Source organism: Urocitellus parryii, chromosome 9 (assembly GCF_045843805.1).
Source record: "Urocitellus parryii isolate mUroPar1 chromosome 9, mUroPar1.hap1, whole genome shotgun sequence".
Classification (NCBI taxonomy): domain Eukaryota; kingdom Metazoa; phylum Chordata; class Mammalia; order Rodentia; family Sciuridae; genus Urocitellus; species Urocitellus parryii.
Window position 1 is genome coordinate 79,481,801 of NC_135539.1, and position 21,865 is coordinate 79,503,665.

The 21,865-nt window shown below is 43.3% G+C and overlaps 1 protein-coding gene across 4 annotated transcripts in view; it reads left to right on the top strand.

Moving 5' to 3' along the window:
- Window positions 1-9,281: 9,281 nt before the first annotated feature.
- Dip2c (disco interacting protein 2 homolog C) overlaps window positions 9,282-21,865 on the top strand; it is a 365,692-nt gene continuing 353,108 nt past the window's right edge. For all 4 annotated transcript variants that reach the window (XM_026412392.2, XM_026412402.2, XM_026412412.2 and 1 more), the window contains exon 1: window positions 9,282-9,509. In XM_026412392.2, the coding sequence (XP_026268177.2) occupies window positions 9,425-9,509 (85 nt within the window). In that variant the 5' untranslated portion in view covers window positions 9,282-9,424. The remainder of the gene's footprint in view (window positions 9,510-21,865) is intronic.

The following is a 21,865-nucleotide window of genomic DNA, read 5'->3' on the forward strand; positions in this document are numbered from 1 at the left end:
GGTGTTCATCATATAAATTATCCATCTAAATTTGTCTTTTCCCCATATTTACATCTATTGTACATTGAAACTTTCGTGATTTGGGGTGGTAGGTATTGAACCCATGGACACTTTACCACTGAGTTATATCCTCACCCCTTTTTACTCTTTTTATTTGGAGACAGGATCTCACTGAATTGCTTAGGCCTCATTTAGTTGCTGAGGCTGGCCTCAAACTTGCAATCCTCCTGCCTCAGCCTCCTGAGTTGCTGGGATTATAGGCATGCACCACTGAACCGGGATGCTTTACTTTACTTGGGAATAGGGTACTTGCAGATTTAACCAAGTTAAAGTCATTATGGTGGGCCCTAATCCAATATGACTGATTTTCTTATAAGAAGGGGAAATGGGGAGACAGATGTAGATAGAGAAAAGAAAGGATAATGATGGCCATGGACAGTGGAGTTGGAGATTGGAGGGATGGGTCTACGAGCTAAGAGGTGCCAAGGACTGCAGAGGATTGCCAAAGTTACAAGAGCCAAGGAAGGCGTCTGTGTTTTCACCCCACCCTCACCCCAGCAGATTGAACCCAGGGAAGCTCTACCATTGAGCTAACCCCCAGCCCTTTCTATTTTTTATTTTGAAACAGGCTCTCACTCAGTTGCTGAGGCTGGCCTTGAATCCTCCTACCTCAGTCTCCTGAGAAGCTGGATTACAGGGGTGCACCACCACGCCCAGCAAGGAATGATTGTTTTTTACAACTGCTAGAGAACCTGTCCCTGTTGACATCTTGATTTCAGAGCTCCAGCCTCAGAACAAGGTCACATATTTATGTTATTTAAAGCCACCCAGTTTGTGGCACTGTGATAGCCTTGGGAATCTAATATCTAATTTTCACTGAGATATCTTAAAAATCATCAGTTTGGCTCTATTTCTCCCTGTTTGTGTTTTCTTGCATTGTCTCTTTATCCATTTTTTGTCCCTGTTCTTTGTCCTTGAATATATATTATTTGAAGAGCCAAGTGGTCTAGTGTGGTCTAGTGTGCCAAGTGGTCTTCTCCCCTCCTTTGCTCCTTCCCCACGTCTTTCTATTACCCTCGCTCTGTTCATCGTTTTTCTTTCTCTGTTTTGGCCTTTCCCTTTCTCTCTTTCTTGTGCTTAAGAGTACTGTTTCTTAGACAGGCACAATGGCACACACCTATAATCTCAGGGGCTTGGGAGGCTGAGGCAGGAGGATCATAAGTTCAAAGCCAGCCTCCGAAAAAGCGAGATGCTAAGCAACTCAGAAAGAACCCGTCTCTAAATAAAATACACACTAGGGCTGGGGATGTGACACAGTGGTTGGGTGCCCCTGAGTTCAATCCCCAGTACTTTCCCCCCGAAAAAAGAGTACTTTTTCTTAAATTTTGTGGCCAGTGATCAGAGGGAGAAAGCAGCACCTCTGACTGAAAAGGTCTAGAGTGCGTTTCAGTTGAACCAAACTTCCACAGTTAGAAATGTTGATTCGAGATCAAAGAAAATAGCTCCAAAATTAATGGATTTTCTATATTAACTTCCTCACTCTTTATCTTCCTTGGAAACACGTTATTCATATGGCACTTATTAAATTCTGCTTTGTTCTGCTGTGATTTATATGCATATTCCTTTCTTCCTGAGGTCTAAAACCATTGAGAAATCTTGCGAAGCCCTGGTGGGACTGCTTACTCTGAAAATGAGGATTCTCCCAGGGCTGTGCCAACCAGATGGATGACCTTTGGCCCCTGGGCTACAAGGCTGGGGCCAGCTGCTGTGGGACAAGCCGTCTCCTGCGCGCACTGGTCCCCGTTGTGTTGGAATGCTTGGAGGTGGCCTGGTACAACCATTTTGATTGAGACACTGTGAACAGTATGCCTGGTGTGTTTTTTATCCATCTCAGTTAAAATTCTCAAGGAGACTGTGTCCTTGAGTTTGGGGTTGTGTAAAAGGCTAGGAGCTGGGGCTGCCCCTCTCCTTTGCATACCACAAATGGAGGATGGCAAATCTGGGGGCTCCAAGCCAGAGGTAGGGTGGGGAGCTGAGGAAGAACTGAGAGCCAGGCAAATCTCACAGGAGCCTGCTTCTGTCCAAGGTCTCCCAGGCCAACACCCAAGGTCTAAGTGCAAGAGAGAAAACAGCTGGGCAACATCTGCGACAGGGAAAGACAAGAGCAGCTGAATCTGCAGCTGGTCAGTGAGAGCCCACACCATGTACTTTGAAGGCGGAGGAGGAGTTAGATGGGAGAAATTTTTTGAATCAGATATTTTGGATACTAGTCGGTTGATTGCATACAAACCAAGTGTTCATCAGGTGTGTGTGGTGTGTGTAAAGCACACATCCCTGGCTCTTCCTGCCACAGTTCACCTTTGTATCTCTTGCTTGGACTTCGGGCCCTACAGAAGCGTAAGTTCCTAAAGGTAAGCTCCTAGGAACAACCTAGACGACATCTAGTACAGTGCTTTGTGACGACTGCTTTGTGAAATGCTTAGAATAATTATTTGGCTTATCTGAATATAAAATAAAAACAAAAGAATAACACACAAGGTTAATTTAAAAACCCCACTTAATCACATAGATGCATTTTTCTCCCTGTGATGATGCAGGTTTGCACTTTCTGTGATACTGTCTGACAGCCCCACGTGCTACCAGTTTTCAAGTTTCGGCCCATGGAGATGTCCTTGCAGAGGTGGCTCCTGCTCCATGCCTGCTCCCTTTAGTTGCTCTCAGTGTGGTTGCAAGTGGATCACAGCTACTTGCTTTCCTACTGGGATAAGCTGAGGGAAGGGTCATCCCATCCCAGGCAGTGACCCATTAGTCAGCAGCACAGGGGCTGGTCATTTTACCTGGAGGCCTGATGCTGTGGGCCAGCTGCTCTGGTCCTGGGACTGGGCCCCAGCGATCTGCTCTTTCTCTTCTGTCCTGATGTAACCACTCTCTCCCAGGTTCTTTCTGTGAGAGCAGAACCTCAATAAGGCACATGAATCCCTCAGTCAGGCCCAGCTCCTTGGGAACCCGACCTGAGACATCACTTGTTTCATTGACATGTCTGAGGGTGGCAAGGACCTGACGCACGCACAGCTACTGAAGCAGAACCACTACCCTTAGTGGAATTTGGATATTCTGTGACTGCCCATTATCTCATGTTCCCTGCTTAACCCCATTCTCAAAGAATAAAGTCATACCTGGGCTGGGTGGTTGGGAAGACTTAAGATGTGTTCTGGAGCCATCCAGACTTTCACAGATGAAAGCATCCTCACATGGCACTCAAAGTATCACCATATCTACCTTTGCTTACTTTTGTTGAATGTATGTCTGGGATAGTGCAGACTGATTGTAAAGGACCACAAGATTCTGCATTGTGTACAATTTGTAGACATTAGGGTGGGTTTTACTTGGTGTAGGAGAATCCATTTAGGAATGCACATGACTTCATGTATGTTGATTTTTCAATTCTAAAGGGATGAGGTCAATGAGTTTTCTTTTATGACCTTTTTTTTTTTTTAACATTTTTACTTTCAAGTTCTGGGATTTAACCAAGTGCTTCATACAAGTTGGGCAACTGCTCTGCCACTGAGCTGCACCCCCCTGTCCATTACTTTGTGAAATATATATATATAATTTACACACACATATATGTGCATTATAACTATGCATATCAATGGGGTTCATTGTTATACAGTTGTACTTGCACATGATAGAACACTATAATTTGGTCAATATTGTCCCCTAATATTTCCATTTTCTCTCCCCTTTATGGATTTTTGATGGAAAAATTTTATTCCCCAACTTCTTTCCCTTCTATTTCAAAAGCTTTTGTGTCACTTTTCTCAGCCATTAGTTATATGAATTCTGCAAATGACAATTAGTTTTAACAATAGCTTAATTACACCAGACGTTAATCAACCAGAATTGGCAAAGGAAATATGTTGCAAAATATCACACAATCTAAGACCAAATATGAATCATTTTTGTCTAATTTGTTACTTTGTGCTATTCCTGTCACCATTAGTACAAGTGATTAAGAAGTCACTAAAATTATCTGAATTATCAGAAATAATTACATTATTGATAATTGTATATTTATTCCTAAGAACACAGAACACATACAGCAAATAGGTGATTCACCCAACATAAATTTTACCTCTTGTTTTTCCGTGAAGATATCTTTGACCCACAGTTGAGTTCTTGGTACTTCCATCAATGGTGTGGAAAAGAAAGAGTACTGTGAGATCTTGGTTTCTTCTCTTTTGCTCAGGCACTTGCTCTTTAGCAGGTAGGTTGGATGGTTGTTAATTTTAGAGGAAGACAAGTAATGAAAGCAGAAATGGAAATACTCATATAGTTTTCTGATCTGAGTCACATTTGTGTGGTTTAATAAATTCTATAATGACGCAAAAAACAAGGTGGTCACAATGTTAATGATCTCTTAATGCATAGACTAGTTTCATTTAAAGGCTCAAGCTGCTTTCTGAATGCTAACTAATTAAACCTAAACTTTCTTTGTCAGATAATTATTCATGTGTGTCCTTTTTTTAAACCCAAGAGTCTGCCCAAGCTCTGTTTCTGATAAGGTAGTTAGAAAAACTGAGGTCACCTGGCATAGTTCTGTATGGAAACTATAGCTTAGAGGATTTTGTCACAGCGGGGTTGTGTGCCACCCTTCCCAGAGGATTTATGACACAAGTACCTGGAAAACTCCAACCACAGTAGTTTGTAACCAAGCCTTCCCAGTGACTCTGGAAGAGGTAAAAACATTCACAAAATTGGGACATGTGCAGGATAGCACAGCATGAGCAAATTCTACGTTAATCTGATAAGGAGCAAAATAATCACCTCTTAAAGCAGTAAGGCTTAGGAAGTAAAGGTGCAGCATGGAGATACACTTCTGCAAGGGGAGCAATTACTAAGAGCTTTGTATTTCCTTCCTGTTAGTTATCTCATGAATAAATAAACCCTCTCTGCTTGGCACTGATACCTTTAGCAGACTCTGATTTAGCACATTCCTTTACTACTCCCTCCCACCCCAACCAGATATTCTGAAGTCTAGAACCCTGTTACAAGTAAGTAATTAATTTTCACTCATTGGCTTGGAATTCAGTGAGGAAAGCAAAAAAACAGAGGTGAGGTCCTGGAAAGTAGGTAAGTAGTGGGAACAAATGACAAATGTTGCCCCATCAGCAGACAATAAAGCAAGATATGGAAATACAAGCTCAAATACTAGCTGGTATGATGTTTAATTAACTGCTTCATTAGATATATGTAGTTGTCCCTCTGTGGAATTTAAAACACCCTTTTTCAGGACTTGTGCAGGCAAAACCTCAGGGTAGCAAAGGTAGCTTACAATGTCATGTTTTAATGTCTGCTCAACACCTTTGTCCTTCACTGTCTACCCTGCCTGCTTCACAGTGGCTGGGATCCTGACTGGGGAGCCCCTTCCTCCTCCTGCCCTCTTTCTTCCTGGGAACCTAAATGTTCTGAACTGTGCCTCAGATCCCCTGGGTTTAATTTTCTAGAGGCTGGCTTATTTAATGAATTAAATCATGCCATAAAATCAATAAATGATGGGCTGGGATTGTGGCTCAATGGTAGAGTGCTCGCCTACCATGCATGAGGCACTGGGTTCGATCATCAGCACCACATAAATGTAAAATAAAGATATTGTGTGCACCTAAAACTAAAATAAATAAATAAATATTTTAAAAAAATCAATAAATGATGATAATCATATATCCCCCTTCCAAGTAACCGTCATGAGTTTTTCCAGTAGTTTTCTAAAGAGAATGGGTCACAATTCCAAAATGTAACTCTGATCCCAGGTGGAAATTTGGCAGAGTTTTTGAAGCCAGTAGCCCTCTTCATCTATTCCAGTCACCTGAATAAACATGTGTTGGACATCTTAGGCCTGCTTTGGTACACACGTGAACAGGTTTCTGTGCTTACCAACACATAGGGATAGCAGGACCACCCCGAGATCATCATTCTGCGAGGCTGGTCAGGAGGGGAGCTGGGTGAGAAATTCACTTTTTTTCTCCTTGTTCCAGTGCAGGACTGCACTTTGGGAAACAATATGCTGCTTGTTATGTCATTCAACCCAGTGGGAGAATCACAGATAAGCCAGTGGTCAGATGAAACACACCTATAAATGACTAATCCTAGGCAGAAAGGCAGATAAAGAGGTGTGTAATTCCAGAGGTGGGAGACAAACTTTCTAATCAGAAGCCAGGGATGGCTTCATGGAAGAATGGCATTTGTTCTGGGACTTGACTAGGAGAATTTCCTTCCTTCTCCTCCTCCTTCTCCTTCTTCAAGCAGGCTCTTGTAATTGTGGTCAGACCAGATCAAGTGATTCTTCTGCCTTAGCCTCCCAAGTAGCTGACTTTATAGATCTGTGCATTGTGCCTGGCTTGACTAAATAAGATCTGATGACTCTAGTTGAAGGAATGATGGGTTGGGGGGACAGGAAAAGATAAGATGTCAGCAAAACAGACACAAGTAGGTGGGACTCTCAAAACAATAGACAATTCTGCAGTTGATCACAGGTGCATGGAAGAGAGGAGAGGAAATTTGGAAAAAAATGTTGTTCTAGGGCCTGTGAAAATTCAATGTCAAATTGACGAGTTCTTTATCTTGTAGGCAGAGACTTGTTCCAAATTGGAGAAAAAGGGGACTGGAACCAATTTGAAATGGTACTTTAGGAAGAGTGATCTGGCCACCATGGTGGAAGACCAATTTGCACAGCAGAGGTGGGATCAGAGGGGAGGAGAACAATGTATGAGAGAAATGTTGTAGGTAGAAATTATTGAAAGTTGATAATAGGTATGAGTCACAGTAAGAATAACTACTGAAATGGGAAATAATAAATTAAGAACAATGGGAAGGACAGGTGGGTAAGATGAGCTTGATTTTGGACACCATGCATGAGTTTTGAGGAAATGGTAAATTTCCTGATGAAAATGTCTATCAGCTTATTGGGAATGCCATCTAAAGTCAAGAGCACATGCCCTACCATGTGCATTTTTTAATTTAATTTTATTTTTATATTTATTTTTTAGAAGTAGTTGGACACAATACCTTTGTTTATTTATTTTTATGTGGTCCTGAGGATTGAACCCAGGGCCTTACACGTGCTAGACGAGCGCTCTACCACTGAGCCACAATCCCAGCCTGCATGTGTATTTTTTAGTTACACAAAGATCCACTGTAATGAACTACCAGTCAAAATCCAACTACATAACCAAGGTATTTAATGCAAAATACATACCTTCTTGGTACCAGCATCAGGTGTAAATGGCCAAGATCTATCCATCCATCACAAAGATAATATATGTACTTTTATTTTGACATCATTCTACCCTAAACTGACTTGATAGCACCTATTGTTTGGAAAATACAGTAGCACTTTGCATAATGAAATGAACCCAGGGCTTTTGCTTTGGAGACAGGAATTGGAATCCTGGTTGGCTCTGACTTCTAGTCACTTACTTTTTTCTCACAGTTCCAAACTGAAAATACAGATCTCTATGAGAGATATTGACTATTCTCAAATCAGTGGGTGTGCAAAGGCTCATCCTCAAGGAGCTTCCACACATGCTAATGAGGAAGACAAACAAGAGGTCAGATGTGACTAGAGCAATAAGTGGTAGGAACACAGTAAATAAAGGAGGAAAGAGATCTTTATGGAATTGACACTGGGGATGGCTGTGTGAGGGTGTGGGTAGAGAAGTGAGGCAGAAACTCCAGGATGGAAACGCACTATGAACAAAGGTGCAGAAGATTGTTAGGTCTTTAGAAACCAGTGTTTGGAGAAGATAAGGCTGGGCTGCAGGTTGAAGCAGCTTTGGGGACCTCCAGTCTCAAGCTAAGAAGTGGGATTTGGATTCAGTAGCTAATGCAGTATTGCCTACTTTTGAAAGGGAACTGGAGGCAACTGTGCCTCAGAGGCAACACCTGCCACGGTATCCAATGGATATTGGTGGGGACACCATCTAGAGGTCTTTAGAAAGTTCCAGGCAGGAGGATATAGCCAGACTGGGAAGAGTGTAGGAATGAGAAGGAGGTCAGATGATCAAGATTTTGTGAGACTTGAGAGGACTGGGAAGCTGAGAATGTGCGAAGACAAGGAAAATGGAGAAGTCACAGTCACTCCAGACTGGATAATCAAGAAAGTAGTGGCTGTTATTAGAAACAGGCAGAAACTAACCATCAGGGGAAGTGGCTGGCTTAGTTTTGGGTTTGTGGAGTGTGGGGTGAGCATGTGTGTGTAGAAGCAGCTCGGTGAGGTTATTCAGTGGATGGCCTTCCACACTGGTCAGAACTAGAGACAGATTTGTTATCAGTCATACATAGGTGACATTGATACTGTGAGAGCTGATGGCCAACAAGGAACACACAGCGGGTGGAAGTGAAGAGCTGGAATTGTAGCGCAGTTATGGCCACGGAATGGGTCAGTAGAAGACCTGCCAAGGAAGACAGGAAATCCAGGCCAGCCTGCGGAAGGTCTGTAGAATTAGGATAGTCAGGGGCCTGCTAGAGCGCCCACCAACGATGTTTAGGCCTGACATCGAATTCAGAGATGAGGTCACCCACCCTCTCTTCCAACCCCTTTCACAGATGGGAAAGTGGAGCCAGGCAAAAGGACTAACTAGCTCAAGGTCATATGCTGTCGGTTCTAGAATCAGAAATAGAAACTTCCAACCTAGTTAGTACTGTCCCACGGCTCATGCTGTCTTTTCACCTCCCCCTTTGAAAGTATTCATTTCAAAAAAACATCAGCCCTCAAAGATCCAGAACACTTTAACTTTTACCAAGCAGGGAAGCTGGGGCTCCTGGAGGTAACCTCTGCCGTGAGCCCTGGGGAGCCAAGGTCCGGGGGTTGGACTGGGAGAGCCCAGCCTCGCGGGCCACCCCGTGCCCAGCCGCCGGCGCGCAGCCTGCTGGAGGGACCGCCACGGGCCCCGGCGCCCCACGGAGCGCGCCCCCGGAAGCGCGCGCCGAGCCAGCGCGATCGCGCGCTCCAGTGCCGGCGCGCCCCCGCGCCCCCGGCGCGCGCCCCGCCCCCGCGCGCCCCCTGCTGTCACGTGCGCGCGCAGCGGCGCTCCCGCCGGGCAGGGCGGCCGCCGAGCAGCTCGCAGCGGCGGTGACCGCGGCGGCCGCAGATCCCGGGGCCCGCGCAGCGCGGGCAGAGCGGGCCGGGGCCCGCGTGGGGGCGCGCGGAGCGGGCGCGAGGCCGCCGTGGCGGGGCCGCGCTGAGGAGGTGCCGAGGGGAGGAGGAGAAATCCCTGCGCGCCCGCCGCCGCCCGGCCTCCCGCGCCCGCGCCCGCGCCCGCCGCCTCCTCCTCGGTGCGGTTCCACTGGGCTCGAGGAGCGGCCGCCGAGACCTCCGCCTGCGAACAAAGAGGAGGCCGGCAGGGCGGGGGCGTCTGCGGCGAGCATGGCGGACCGCAGCCTGGAAGGCATGGCTCTGCCCCTGGAGGTGAGGGCCCGCCTGGCCGAGCTGGAGCTGGAGCTGTCGGAAGGTAACCAGGCCCCCGCCCCGCTCCTCCTGCCCCGGCCCAGACGCCCGCGCCCCGCGCAACGGCCGCGGGCCGGGCCGGGCTGTCACCCCGGGGGAGGGCCCGGGCGGCCGAGGGACGCCGGTGGGCGGGGGGCGCGCGGGGCCTGGGGGCGGGGGCGCGGTGACCCGGCCCTGGGGAGGCGACTGGCCCGCGGCTTGGTCCCGGGGGCCGGGGCGGGCGAGGTGCGTTCCCGGGCCGGGTGCGTGTGCACCGCGGCCCCCGCCCTCCCGGCTGTGCTGGCGTTGTCGTGCCGCGATCCCCCTGCGCGCTGCGGCGGGGCCTGGGGCGCAGCGTTAGGACGCAAGATGGAGCAACCTTTAGGGCCGGCGAGGAACGGCCTTCCCGTGGATGTGCGCTCTGCCCTAATGGAGAGCCGCCGCGTCCTTGATGCAGCAGCGAGGTGCGCGGCGACCACGTTCGATTGTCGGGGACGGCCTGATAACGCCCGCTGGCCTTATTTTAATGCGAAACTTGTCATTGGACTTTCGGATTTGATCTTTGGGGTGTTCCAGGCATCCTGGCTTTCACACAGTCCTGTCATAGCTGGAGGAAGATAGTACTACTATTGTTCCAGCGTGTTGTGATGTGAAGGCTGGGTAGGATCGTAAAACCTCCTCCCTCGGGCCAGGTTTTATGCCTCATTCCCATCGTATCATATTTAGAATTTGTGACAGATTTGCTACAGTGATTTCATGGAGTGTTATATACGGTTTCTTATTTGCTCTTAATGGTGGAGATCATGTGCTCGACTGTCATAAGTTTTAGATCGGGTTTTGCTGGGTCTTAAAAAGAAACACTAAAGTTCCAAAATGTTTATATATATATATATATATATATATATATATATATATATATATATATATATATATTTATACACACATATACAAATATATATATTTGTATGTGTATGTGTGTGTGTGTGTGTATATATATATACACACACACACACACACACACACAAACATACATGCACATACACACATACATACCTAATATATATCACCCACTTCTAAGAGCCACTGATACAATGTGGTGGGGTGGGATAGGCCTGCTGGTCTCAAATTTATATTGGGAGCAGTATAGAGTGTTGAACTTTTTTTCTTTTTTTTTTCCTTCTTTTTTTTTTTTTGTAACGGTTTTTAAGGGCCGTCAGCCAGAAAGTAAATTCATTCGTGCCAGTTTTCATCAGTAGGGAGGAGCTGATGTTGATCTTATGTTTTCCTTTTTAACACTTTCAGGGTGAAGAAGGGAACAAACCTGGGACTTTGGTGTGGTGTCGCCTGCCTTTACCGATTTCCATAGTCCGGATTTCCCCCCTGTTTTCCTATTTCCAATTTAATGCTCTGCAAGGTGTTTCAGTGCCCTGTAGTGTGAAACAGTCCCATAGAAGGAAACAGCACGTTTCCTAGACCATGTGTCTATGTGTGCTTAGTCGTCACTGTTCTGACCAGTTAAAGATGATGAGGGCTTGGTTAGTTCTGAAGAGGACCCAAAGGCAGGAAATCCAGTGCTGGATTAAGTTAAATCTTATATTTAAACTGGCAGATAAAGTGTGCAGTGTGGACAGATTGTTGGAAGGGATAAAGTATCTGTGAGAAAACATTTGCCCTAGTTATTTGATTTTGTCAGTCTTCAGATAGACTTAATTCCTTGGTTTGCCAGCCCCTGGTTAGCTCTGTTTTCTCTTCTGCATTATTGTTGTCTTACTTACAGCACCCTACCATTCACACATTATCTCAAAGCAAGCACTTCTGCAATGTCTGCGTTATATTAATATGAAGTGTCACTACTCATGTGTGCTAGCAGAGTGCAAAGCCATCTGGACTCAATAGGATGAACCCTATCTTCAGGGCCCACTTCTCTCTGTCAGTTGGGAAGTTGGTCTACATTTTCTCCGTGATGATGCCTGGGATTGCTTGTCCTGGCCATTCTCCCCTGAGTGCATTGAGAGTAGAACTTTTTCTAGGTGGTGATACTTACCTGTCATCAGCAGTTGCTCCTGAAGGCTGAGGGATAAGTTTTTGCTGCCTAGCGGATGGCAAAACCACTTTAGACTGAGATGTGCTCAGCCTGATTTCCCATGAACACCTTGTGTCTGTACAGGTCTTTTAAAAAGGGCTTAATGAGTTTCTTACTGAGTAACTGAGCAGAGAGAGGGGTGTGTGTGTTTGCAGGCAGGAAGCCCATTATTGTTTCTTTCTATATAAACCTTGCTGAGACCTGACCTAAACATTGAAGTGTAAAAAAAAAAAAAAATCATCAAAGGATTGATTGGTGCTTTGCAACCTGGGCCACTCCCTGCCTGTCTGACCCCCTTCCTCATCCCCATCCATTAGCTGTGTCATCTTTAACTTTATTATAAAGTGTGGCTTTGTCCATGTTGACTTTATGGAGTTGTGCTTAAAGGTCATTTGAAATTTTATGTCTTATAACCACATAGGATTGTTTTATTGGCTTAAATGAGATGAATCAACTTGTTTTCTGGTATTGCTTAATAGAAACCCAAGAACTGAAGGATCAGAAATCTCAGTGTTTCTTTACATTGTCAAACAAGCAAACAAACAAAAATTCACCAACATACCACTTGCAAAGTGAAACTTAAAATGACTTTTCATGCTGAATTATTTCAATGTATTGCAGTCACGTTTTATCTGCAATCAAAATTCATGTGGAGAGAATTCTTTAAGTTTGTTGTCATCATTTTATTAAAATATCAGAATATGTCGTAGAAACATATGTGGAATTTCCAGTACTTTAGAGGAGGATGGGGGGTGAGATTCCATTTTAAGCATATAACAGAATGAATAGAATGAGTTGAATATTCTTTTAAAAGTTCCTCTGTGGGCTGCCAGCCTTTAATGAGTCGTGTTTTAGCTACATTTCCAGACACTGGTCCAGTTTTGAATTGCACTGTCCACAGGGTTCTGTTATATACACTTTTGTTGTTTTTGTTTTATTGGATCATTGTTTATTTGGTAAAGGGTTACAGATTGACTTCTTGGCTGCAGAACCCAAATTTTTATTTTCCCGCTCTGCTCATCACCTTCTTTTTTCTTGCTACTGTCTGTCACACCCCTCCAACAGTCAGTTGTTTTCTGCTATTCAATAGAAAATGAAAAACTGAAGGATCCCAAATCTCCGTGTCTCTTTACATTGTCAAACTGAATAATAATTATAATAAATTCCACAATAACATAACCACTTGCAAAGCAAAAACTTGAAATGACTTTTAATGCTGAATTATTAGTGCTTCCTGCTGTCTTGTCACTGGGAAAAGCCAGGCTTCCATCATGCTGCAGAAAACCTTGTCAGCAAAATACAAGAGCTTTCTGTGGGGAGATGTGGTGGGCAGCCCCTCCTCTGGGCATGAGCTGCCTCAGATCCACATGTCTGGAGATCTTCGTTGGTGTGGGGCCAGGGATTGTTGGTCTGCTCACATACTTGGGTCTGAATTTGAGCCGGGGAAGAAGCCATGCCTGAGAGCTGGCTGCGGCTGGTGCCAGGTGGGAACGGGTGGTTCCTTTCTCACACTCTTTTTCCTGGATTATTTTTTCTTCCTTTCTCTTACCTACATCTTTCAGAATTGTGCATTTTTCTTTTGGCTCTAAGGGGCCTAAAAAATAATTTCATTAATATGTGAATAAACATATTTGGCTTGAGGAAAAACTCTACATAGAAACATCAAGCAAATGGGAGAGGAAGCAGAAAACTTCCCAACCAAAACAGACACATCTTTTAAAAATAAATAAATAAATAAAGATATTCAGCTGTTGATTAAAATGTAACACTGTTTCTTGAGCTGTGCATGTACTTCACTAGACTCTGGTGATCATGGAAAGCCCCGTGTCTCACTCTTCCAAAAGGTGTTGGATTCTATTTTGATAGACCTCAGGGAAGCTGCCTTGTGATATTTCCTGGGGAAAGTGTGCGTTTTTGTAGAAGGGAGGTATTTTAAAAACTACAAGTCATGTTTTACACGTGTGTGTGTGCGTGCATGTGTGTGTGTTTTGATAGTGGTTGAACCCAGTGCATGCGAGGCAAGTGCTCTAATACTGAACCACATCCCCATACCTTATTTTATTTTGAGGATCTTGTTAAGATGCCCAGGTTGGTCTTGAACTTGAAACCCTACTACATTGGCCTCTTGGAGTAGCTGGGATTTTAGGTGTGCACCTTCATACTTGGCTTGGTGACTTTTTAATTGTTGATGTGTCACATCCCTGCTCAAGTCTTACTTCTGCTGATGGGAGATGCTCAGTTCATGCTCTGTCTTGCTAATTAACACCCCAGATCACTTCAGCTATTAGCTAGGATCCACAATAGAGCCCAGCTTAACATTTTCTCAGTATGTGTGAAACTGCTTGAGGAAAAAACACAAAAGCTCACTCACTTAAATGTCAGTTCTTCTGTGTGTTGGTCAAGGGATTAACATTTTGTTTTTCATGCACATGAGCAGTTCGCATGCAGCTTGCACAGCGCTTGTCACTGGAGAGCAAAACCTTAAAGAGGTAACCACTGGGAAGGTTTGCAGATTTGGGGGGTGGCATTTTCAGGACTATTAGGTGCAAGATAACAGGCACACTTACTCTAGGACTCCAGTTCTTCCCCTGCTCTCCTCAGCCCAGTGTTTTCCGTGGAGCTCCCATTGCTGCTCCATGATTACACACATCTGTGCCCCAGCGTATACCTTACCACTACCTTTGAAAGTCTCCCAGACTCACGTGACTCTAATGCCATCCAAACTTTGAGAACATTCATTAAAAAGAAATAGTTTACCCTGGAGAACAAATTTGTGGAAGCTTGTTTTCTCCTAGAATCTCATGGATAGTTATTTTTTTTTTTCCCCATCTGTTGGGGAGGTAATAAGGGGTTGGTAGATTCAGGAAAATAGCAATGAAGCTCCGTCAAGCTACTCCACTACAATCAGGCCTCAGGTTGATAACTAAATATTGTGGTGAATGAAATGGAATATTTGGTATGCAAATTTAAAACATGGTTACCTATATTAAAAATATTTTTTAAAAATGGCCACATTGCTTGGTGTAGGATTTTAAGAGGGTGGACTTGAATTTTAAAAGTTCTTCTGATTTATGGAAATAGTTGAATTTGAATGTTCTTTTCTTGATGAATGTTTCTACATGTCAAATTTAGCCAGGAACCTCGGAAAGAAAACACAAACCACTGGCTTTCCCTGGCACACAGGTACTTGGGACCTTGTTCCAAATCCTAGTAAAATAGCTGCAGTGCTATAGTCATACTGCTTAGATCTGAACTTTATGAGGCTAAAGCTTAACAATGTCTCTATTTTGTTTCATACTGGACTCACTAGTTTTATATTCTTGTTATGGTTTGGAGGCTACAAGCTTGGATGTTATGAGTCACTTTTTGCCTTCCTCCTCCCAGTCTTTTTCAAATGGGTTGTCTCTTTTTTTAGAACTGGCTTTTTTTTTTTTTCTTTTAAAACAGTGATTTATAGGATGAGTTGTAGCATTCTTCTGAATTGCAAAGATAATGTATTGAATAATCTCAGTTTTGATGTCATATGTATCAACTGACTCACCAGTTGAAATCCAAGTCATATTATTAAGAACATTTCTAGTTCTCATAATTACTCTGGCACCTTAAAAAAAAAGAAAAGAAAAAAGAAAAAGAAAAGAAAAGAAAAAAAAAAAAAGCAAACTCCTGGTTGCAGTTTTGCAAATTGACATTTATCTTGGGAAAAGGAGCCTGACCCAACTTTCTTTCTTTCTCTTTCTTCCTTTCTTTCATGTGGAAGGCACCTTAGAGTGATGGAATCAGTTTCTGGGCACTTTTTGTTGGCCCAGTGCCCTTTCCACATTCTACTTTCCTTTTCTGTACACTCGCTTTCAAGGTTGCTGGCATTAATCTTCCTTCTTTTGTGATGTGTTGTGTTGTGTTGTGTGTTGTGTGTGAGTGTGTGTTACAAAGATTACCCCCATTGTTGCCTTTGCTCTGTTCTTTTTCTGCAGAAGGTCAAAAACTTGTCACATCTCAAAAGAAATAATTGCATCCATTTGTTCATGATGATAATAAATAGTGCTCTTAAGGAGAGGACTCTAATTGGGAATCCCAGCTGGTGTGGGGTAGGAACACTGGAGTCAGCATACCAGAGGAATGAGTGTTCAGACTTTTCTGAGCATACACACACTCCATGTCTTTTTTTCTTTTCTTAGTATCTAGTTGGGGAGTTAACAAGACATTGAAGCAAAGTAGGAAACTTCTAAGGTACTGAGTTGTAAAATGTAAACTTACAACAAAGAATACTTTGTGTTTTGGGGTGCTATTGCAATTTAGTTTCATTGCCTTTTGATCTCTTGGATGGTAAGCGGGCTCTCTGTGCTATGTGAATTATGAATTAAGATAGTTCTTTGTCAAAGTGCTTTCTATAGTATGGATAGTAGGTACAGAATAACAGAAAGGAGAAAAGAAAAAGAAACTATCCAAGAGAGGTATGGAGGGATTCTGATTGATGGTGGCCTGAATAGATCCTCTTCTGGACTGTTGGGTTTAAATCATTTTTTGATTATTAGTTTGGAAAATGGTTTCTGTCTCCTAAATTAAAATACTGAGAACTGTAGGTGACATCCACACTGATTTCATCAGCATCAGGTAGGGAGTTCCTTCCTCACTCATTTGCCTATGTGCACAGTAGACCTTTATTTTCTAAAGTGAATTATCTGGCTAATCAAATCATATTTGATTAACTTCCCACTTATTTGAGAAATAATGTAATATAAATTTATAAAATAAATTTTTATGGGTAGACCTTTCACTGCTTCCTAGTTTCAATCGTGATGTACCTACAGTTTTGTAATCATGTGGCCTCATGCTGCATTGTTATCTTTTTTAGTCATTGGATCAATATATCGAAGTGTGCTTGACCATTCCTTGTTGGTGTTTAACCAAGGGTCTTTTCCCCCTCTCCATGCTAATGCAGATGTAGGTAGTTGGCTAGCATTTTCAACATGATTTAAAGTAGGTCTTAGTTGAAGGCCTTGTACCTAGATTTATCTACCCCCTTTCCTAAAATTATGATAAATTACAATGAAAATTTACTTGATTTTGAGAAAGTTATAACTTCCCTTGGGTTAATTGGTGTTGCAAAATCAGAGGGGGAATCATCAGTCGGGGAGGCCCCTCAGGCCTCAGCTGATGGTATTAAGTATGTTGCTGGATGGACAGCGTGGGATCCTGAACCTTGTCCTCTTAGAGACTTGTCTCTGCAAAGAGCCAATTGCTCTAGAAACAGGGCTATTTGAAGCACTGTTTTCTTTGAAGTCCACAATCAGCAAGTCAGCAAATATCAGAGTGGATGTCTGTATCATGTCCTTTATTCATTTAACAATCATTTACAAATACCTGCTCAGTGCAGTTAGAGCTTACTCAGTGCATGGCGACGCTCACTGTTCTATGAGCAGAAACCTTGTGTCTTTGGGTCACTGTTGTATTCTCAACTTCTTGTAGCTTCTCTGTGAGTATTTATGGGGTGGTTCAGAGGCACAGTTGATAAACAAGGGCTACTTTCAGCGCATCAGCCTCAGGTCCTGAGCCTTGTTGAGGAGGAAGGCTTTAAGGGAGTAACTTCTTTTCTGGACACAGGTCTCCCCCCCCCCCCCCTTACTGGTGATTGAACCCAGGTCCTCATACCAGTTAGGCAAGTGCTGAGCTACATCTCCAGCCCTTTAAAAAAAAAAAAAAGGTTAAGAGTTAGTGTTTTGCTAAGTTTTCCTGGCTGGCTTCAAACTTGCAATCCTCTTGCCTCTGTCTCCCAAGTAGCTAAGGACACAGTGTGTGCCACCATGCCTGGCTGGATATGTACGAAACTATTGCAGGAACACTGGAGTAGAGGTCCTATGAATAGGGCTTCAGGGACAGGGAGGTCCATGTGCCCAGTTTCCTTCAACAGTACACTTATATTGTCCAGAGCACCAGGTCTTCACTCCCAAACAATGGGGGATTAGTTTTTGGCTACTCCATTGTGCTGACATAGAGCCACCTTTCTGGACTTTGTCACTCCTAGGAAAAAAATGAGCCTCTATTTTGCAGACTTATTTTATTCCTTGTTCCCTTTCTTACCAAACTGAAATTCACTTCCCTATACAGATGAAAATGGCAGGATTTACCCTGATGATCTTTCTAAGGAAGTATCAAGAGAGACAAAATAGGTTTTGTGGGCTGGTTTAATCCTCCTATGAAAATGGAAAAGTAAATGGCTTTACCAGACCTCCTTGGAAGATTCTGGGTCTTTCTCAATGAGCAAAATAATACAAAACAGTATGGTTAGTTATATCCCTATTGAAATTGCCCATGTGCTAACAAAATGCAGCTTATTAAACCTCATGTAGAACATCAGGTACCTCTAAGAACAGTTGCAAAGCCTGGCATTGTCCGGGGACAGGAATAGGAAGACTGGCTAAACCCTATAGAAGGGAGATATTCACTTAAGGGCCATTTGTATGACGAGGTTGGATTTTTAGTGCAGTGGGATTTTAAACACACACACACACACACAACAAAACAAAACAAAAAAAAACACCCCAAAACCTCTTTTAGCTTCTGGATGACCTTCTCCTCAAATCTTTTTGGGTCCTTTTCTGATTCCTAGTTTGAGGAGTTTATGCCAGGGGTTGGATAGTTCTCGGGGTGGGGGGGGGGACCTGTGCTTCTGTCTGCTGAGGGTCCTCTTCCTGGTGGGGCCCAGTGCTCTGTGGTTCTGCCACTCACGTGTCATCTTGGGTGGCTAGTGAGTCTCTCCCAGCTTCATTTTCCTCTGCTGTCAACTGGGTTTTAGATAAGCTACCTCCAAGGTTGAAATGAAGATCAAATGAGTTAATGTCACAGCCCTGGGTAAATAGTCCCTGCATTTCTCTCCACAGTGCCATCACTTAGGACTGAGCTCCCTGCACTCCCTATTCTGAGCTTTTCTCCTCCTGTCAGTTTATCCAGGTGATTTGAGGTTACAGTGACTATTGAGAGGGGACTTCAGGAGAAAACAAGCGGGAAAGAATAGCTATCCAAGGAGAAGGCATGGAAGTGGGCAAGCGTTTCTTGTTCTGCTGTGAGTGCGCCTCACGATAGATGTTGCCTGAGTACTTGTTATGGGCTAGGTTAATTTCAGAGCCTTTTTTTTTTTTTTTTTTTCGTTTTTAAGACAAGATTTCTGGCCTCTTTAGGTCACTATCTATTTAAGAAAAACTTCAGGAGGAAAGTTCAGGATTCTTCCTGAACACCTGCATGGGTTTTAGCCCAGGGGTGTTTGGGGAGGCAGCCTGTCTCAGGTTCTAGAGCATTCTATGAACCTTCACTGACTATATTCCCAAAGCCTTCTGCTTTGCTGACTGAATATCTGTGGGGTTTTTCCCCTCCTTCCCTGGCACATTGAAGATGGAAAGCAGAAATTTACTTTGCCATAGCTTTGGGGCATCCTTTCGTCTGGAGGTGCAGTGTCTCAGTGGTCAATGTGTAAGAGAGTCTGAGCTGATGCCCTCTGGGCCAGCTTTTTGCTGGGAACTGGAGATGCATGAACATCCTGGTCAGCAGGTGGACCACACAGGTGGGACCACTTGTGATCCCTGGGGCAGTTCATGGAAGCCAGCCTAGCTCCTGAGATTTGGAGCCTGATTCTTTTTCAGCTTGTGGCCTGTGTATAATATAGGCAGGGGCCTGTTGTGACAGCATGGGTCTGCGTCTCTGACCCTCCTTTGGACACCTGGGCTAGGTCTTGGGGTTTTATATTTTATAATCCCTTGACCAGTCACGTGCTTTGAGCCCTTTTTAGATTTTTTTGTAAATATTACTTACTCTTATAAGATTTTTTTTTTTTTTTTTAAAACAAAAGCCTGGAAATAGACTTTGAAACCCCTACCCCCTGCAAACTTAATGGTATTGTAGAAATTCTGACTTAGGAACAACTGACTTATATACTTCCAAAGTGGGCTGGGAATGTAGCTCAGTGGTAGAGTGCTTGCCTAGCTAGCCTCAGGGTGGGGTCCCCAGCACCACAGAAAAGAAAAAAGGAACAAAGTAACAAGGTGGAGTTGCACCTTCTTCAGTTCTTCAGCCTGGAGCCTTACAGTTATCAGAATTTAAAAGGGGAACTTATTTACTCTGGAGAACATAATGGATGCTTATAAGCAGGCATTTGGTAACGAAGAAATCTTTAAGGATCTATGTAAACAAGGGGCAGTTAGATTGAACTTAAGCCATTAAAATGTATGCACTAGTATCAACTATGCAGGGTTGACACTTTGTTACTAATGTACCTTTTGGAGCCCACAGTTACTGTGACCCTGTTGTATTAAATAGGGAAATTCTGGAAATATACAACTTGGTGCCAGCTCTGGTATTTTTTTTAACTTTTTTTTTTTTATTAGCTACACGTGACATTACAATGATCTTGGCAATTCATACATTTGAATCAATTGGGGTATAATTTCTCATTTTTCTGATTGTACAAATTGCAAAATCACACTGGTCATAGAGTCACCTATATACATACAGCAATCATGATGTCTATTCTATTCTGCTGCCCTTCCTATCCCCCCTTCCCCTCCCATCATTTGGCACTGGTATTTTTGATATTTTGTTTTGCTGGTAGCTAAGATGACCAGTCTTATTTGGAAGTGACTGGGCCTTTACCAGTGGACCATAACATTGACATGGGCCAAATGAGAAATTGTGCTTGGGGTTATTTTGCTGTTGATTATTAGAGTTCAGACTAAGAAATTCTCGGTTATTTTTATACAAATTATCCTGAAAAGGGAGTGGAATTAGTTTTTCTTTTGTTCCATTGTAGATGGTATTGATTTATTTTAATTCCATACAGATAAGGGACTTGTAATGCCTGTTGGTATTTTAGAATTCTTCCTTGTTAATAGGAAGAGAAAATGTCTAATGGGTTGCTGGAACTATCCAGCAATAGTTTGGATATATTCAAATTTCCATTACATGTCTCATTTTCTATTTCTTCCCTAGTATTTCCCTTAAATTCTGGCCCTAGACATGGGCAGAAGGTGGTCTTCAATTTCCTTGCTTGGAACTTTCTGTAAGAGTCATGCAGTAATCCTGTCTCCTGTGAATATAGAAAGCTCTTGGGGAAGGATTGTGGGCATATGGTCCCATCCAGTCACTGATGAAGTTGACTGGTGGGGTGCTCATCCAGGGAAAGGAATTGCACTGGGCTCACCAAATCAGTGGAGCTCAAACTGACAGTTTGATCATTGTGATTCACTTTGGAGGAACAATGTGGGATGAAGGATGTGTTTAGAACACTTGACATTCCTTGAAACAGAGATGTAGAATAAACCTCATGATTGCACAGTGCCTTGTAGTTTCCAGCTACTTTCATGTTGATCTTTTTTTTTTTTTTTTTAGTCTTTCTAAAATGCTTTCCAAAGAGATTAGCTGGGGGTGTAGCTCAGTGGTAGAGTACTTGGCTAACATGCACAAGGCCCTGGGTTTGATGCCAGTACTGAAAAACAATACAAAACAAAACAAAACAAAAAACTTTTCAAGGAGGCATCATTGGATCTTTTGTACAAATGAGGAGATGGAGTTTCAAATGCATCAGAATTCACCAAACCGATGGATTTGTGGTTTCTTGAAACATTTTCAATTCAAATATAAACCATTCAACTCCAGAGAGGCTTTCTTACTCTTAACATTGGGATTGGGAATCTTTGAGGCAAGTGACCAGAGCTCTAGGGCAGCTGCTTCAAGTCAGGGAGAGAGAGACTCGTGTTTCCATCCCATTGGTCATGGAGTAGAGGTGTATATGCTGCACCTTTTCTTAGTTGGCAACCTGAACAACTTTACATTTTAAAATCTAACCTGTGATCTAGGGTGTAGATAAAAGGGTATCCAATGTATGATTCTGTACATTTTCTGTGTGTCTAAAAATGTTGTATGTGTCTGAAAATTTTGTATATTTTCCTGGAAGATGAATATAAGAAAATGCAACCCCTTTGGGTTGACTTTTCTGTATAGCATCCTTTAGAATTAGGAGCCTGGATATGATACAATTTTATCAGAAATCTTAATCTTTTTGGTCAAGAGACAATTCTGCTAACCTTTGTTGTGCTGATTCTTGGAAAAAGAAATGTTAAAGGAGGTTCCAGGAATAACCTCTTTAGCGCCCCTCCAGGAAGAGTGACCTCTCTTGAAGCTTCCCTGCTCCTAAGCAGAGTGATTGTGATCATTTTTAAGCAGCCACTGATCACTTATGAGACAATCAATTTTTAGTTGTTTTAGGCAGAGTGCTTTTATTCCACGTTAAGTGCCTCTTCTGTTCAATAGTG